This window comes from Charadrius vociferus, unplaced genomic scaffold (genome assembly GCF_000708025.1).
Source record: "Charadrius vociferus isolate BGI_N301 unplaced genomic scaffold, ASM70802v2 scaffold621, whole genome shotgun sequence".
NCBI classification, from domain to species: domain Eukaryota; kingdom Metazoa; phylum Chordata; class Aves; order Charadriiformes; family Charadriidae; genus Charadrius; species Charadrius vociferus.
This window is the reverse complement of record NW_009646926.1, coordinates 898672-901317: the sequence shown is the minus strand read 5'-3', so window position 1 is coordinate 901317 and position 2646 is coordinate 898672. Positions and strand designations below refer to the sequence as shown.

The 2646-nt window shown below is 63.6% G+C and overlaps 1 protein-coding gene across 2 annotated transcripts in view; it reads right to left on the bottom strand.

The window, feature by feature from the left end:
* Positions 1-1607: 1607 nt before the first annotated feature.
* Positions 1608-2646, bottom strand: part of MMP15 (matrix metallopeptidase 15 (membrane-inserted)) — a 3212-nt gene continuing 2173 nt past the window's right edge. Inside the window, exons 7-10 of one of the 2 annotated variants that reach the window (XM_009894473.1) lie at positions 2523-2633; positions 2287-2402; positions 1947-2065; positions 1608-1826 (exon numbers count right to left, since the gene is read on the bottom strand). In XM_009894473.1, the coding sequence (XP_009892775.1) occupies positions 1608-1826; positions 1947-2065; positions 2287-2402; positions 2523-2633 (565 nt within the window). Of the gene's footprint in view, positions 2066-2286; positions 2403-2522; position 2646 lie in introns of both variants that reach the window. The other variant, XM_009894472.1, reaches the window with a different exon arrangement.

The following is a 2646-nucleotide window of genomic DNA, read 5'->3' as shown; positions in this document are numbered from 1 at the left end:
ACTGCTGGAGGAAGCCTAGGGAGGGGTGGGAAGGGGGTGCTGGCCAGAATCCAGTCTCACGGGGAGAGCCCCCCTGCCCTCCAAGGGTCAGACCCACACAGCCCCTGCCTGGCACCACAGGCTCCCCCTCCCACTGGTGTATTAACTGTGCCAGGCTTCAGCTGCCTGCCGCCCTGCAGCTCCAGAGCAAACCGGGCCCTGGCTTGTCACCCCAGTCAGCATTACCAGCAGAGGCAGGGACACCGCTGTCTCCATCACCGCCGCATGCCACGCTTTGGTTTTCCTTCCCATCAAAGGCTGAGCAACACTTTTCCCTGGATAAAGCTGCATTTCCCCCTCCCCCCTGTCCCAGGTCTCATCTTTCCCACTCCCACGATTATTTCCCTGATCTCTGCGACTCCTCCTGCTTTCCTCTGCCGAGACAGGATACGGCCACCCCCTTCCCCCCAGGAAACACGCTGGGGCCACGTGGGGACAAGGAGCCAAAGCACCCGGTAGAGCAGCCCCAGGAGGGTCCCCGCACCGTCTCCCAGCCGCCTGGGGAAGGGAGGTGGCTGCCCCAGGGCTGGAGCGTGGTGCCGGCCAGGGGAGAACAAGGCCCGCTGTGTTCCTGGCAAGGCCATTGCTGCTGCCGTGGGAGCTGGTGAAAGGCAGCTCTGTCCACTACCGTGGCAAGGGGATGCTTTCACTGTCCTCCCCCTGCCCCCCCCCCAAATGGTAGCCACAAGGCAGGGGCTACTGTGGGGACATCACCGGCCATGCTAGCCCCTTCCCCACATCCCCTGGTGTGGCACCCAGCTCCTTGGGTGCCAGCAGCAGGCAATCCCCCAAAACCTGCCCAACCTCACACGGAGCAGCCCACAGGGCTCCTGCCCCCATCCCGGCACAGAAAGGACAGCGCCACGGCTCTCCACGCACCAGACCCGTTTAATACACGTACAAGGTGGCCATGCCTGCTGCCCTGCCTACAGCACCGCGTGGCCCCACGGCTTCGCTCCATGGCAGCGGCAGGGGCCGGGCTGAACTGAGCCCACGGGGCGGTGGGGGTTGCAAAGGTGGCATCTCACCCCTTGCGCTATCTTTAGGCACCACATCCCTCTATCTCCTTGGTTCAACAGGAACCATGGCTGGGAGCTTGGCCCTCCCTTTCCCTCACACTTCGCTGCCATCGCAGGTGCCAGCAGCTGAGACCTGCCAGCTCGCAGCACTTGTGAGCAGCCCCCAACCCGCTTGGCGCCCCGTGTGGCACAGGCACAACCACGGCAGGTTTACGTGGGAGGAAGGGACCCTGCTGGGACCCCCGTGGCAGAGGTGGGTGCAACATGACCAGTGGCAACCTGAGGGTCGCAGCCGAAGAAGGGGGACAGCCACTGGGGAGCAGGGAGGAGATGGGTGCCCTCTAGCTCCCCTGTAACCATCCCCCCCAGTCCCAGCCCAGCTGCTCTGGGGGGGGGAAGACGACAGGGGATCACACCACCACCCTCCTTTTCTGAGGCTGGAGCCATCAAGCAACACCGGGGCAAGAGGGGCCAAGGCCATGGGGAGGGGGAGGTTAGGTCCATTGTTAGCACCATGGTGGTGGGGGCGGTTTGGGGCGGGAGCCAGGGTCAGACCCACTCCTGCAAGGAGCGCTTGCAGTACAAGAGCATTCGGGGCGTGCCCTTCCTCTGCATCTGGACGATGACGTAGATGAGGCCGAGGATGCAGAGCAGCAGCACCAGCAGCACCAGCACCATGACGACGCTCATGGTGCGCGTGTACTCGTCGATCTGCACCACCACGTCCACGTCCCCACCTGGCTGGCGGCCGCCCTCACCGTAATCTTCCTCATCTTCCTCCTCCTCCTCCTCCTCCTCTTCCTCTTCCTCGCCATCAGCTCGCCCGTCGCCCTCGGGGTTGAAGGGGGGTCTGTCCCCATCAGGCCAGCGGGGATGGGGGTCTGGGACCAGCTCCGTGTGACAACCCATGAAGTCCCGTAGGATGGATTTGGGATAACCCGGCTCTGTCTTGAGCCGCTCGTTGTCAAATTTCCAGTACTTTGTGCCTCTGTAGAAGTAGGTGGAGGCTACAGGGGGAGAAGAAGGTGGAGGCGAGGGGTAAGCGGGCAGGCACAGGGCACCCCACAACCCAGGCACCCCTGCAGGTTTTGCTCTGGAATTGGCAAAACCCTTCAGAAAGAGCTTCAGCTCGAACTCCTGGGCACCCTCCTGTGTGGCCAGGCCACCAGAGGAGTGACCCCATCCCCTCTGGCATCCCCCCCACCCATCCCTCTCCTCCTCTACTTACAGGCATCCGGACTGAGGAAGGCACCCTTGGGTGAGGGAGGGATGCCCGCCCAGATGGAGATGGGCTTTGGGTACCCGGGGTCCACCGAGTGGGTGTCTTCGTTAAAGCGCCAGTATCTGGGAAAGGGAGGCGATGGGCAGGTGAGGAGGCACAGGGGTCTCCACCGCCTGCCATGTCCACCCCTGCCAGGGGCCAGGAGGTGGCAGAGCAGGGAGGAGGACCCCAGGGCCACTCACCTGTCCCCACGGAAGAAGAAGGTGTGCCCTGTGGGTTCCCACCAGACAGCTGTGTCGATGCTCTCATAGGGGATGCCCTGCCCATAGGTGACCAGAGGCTGTGGGTAACCAAGCGCCCAGTGTG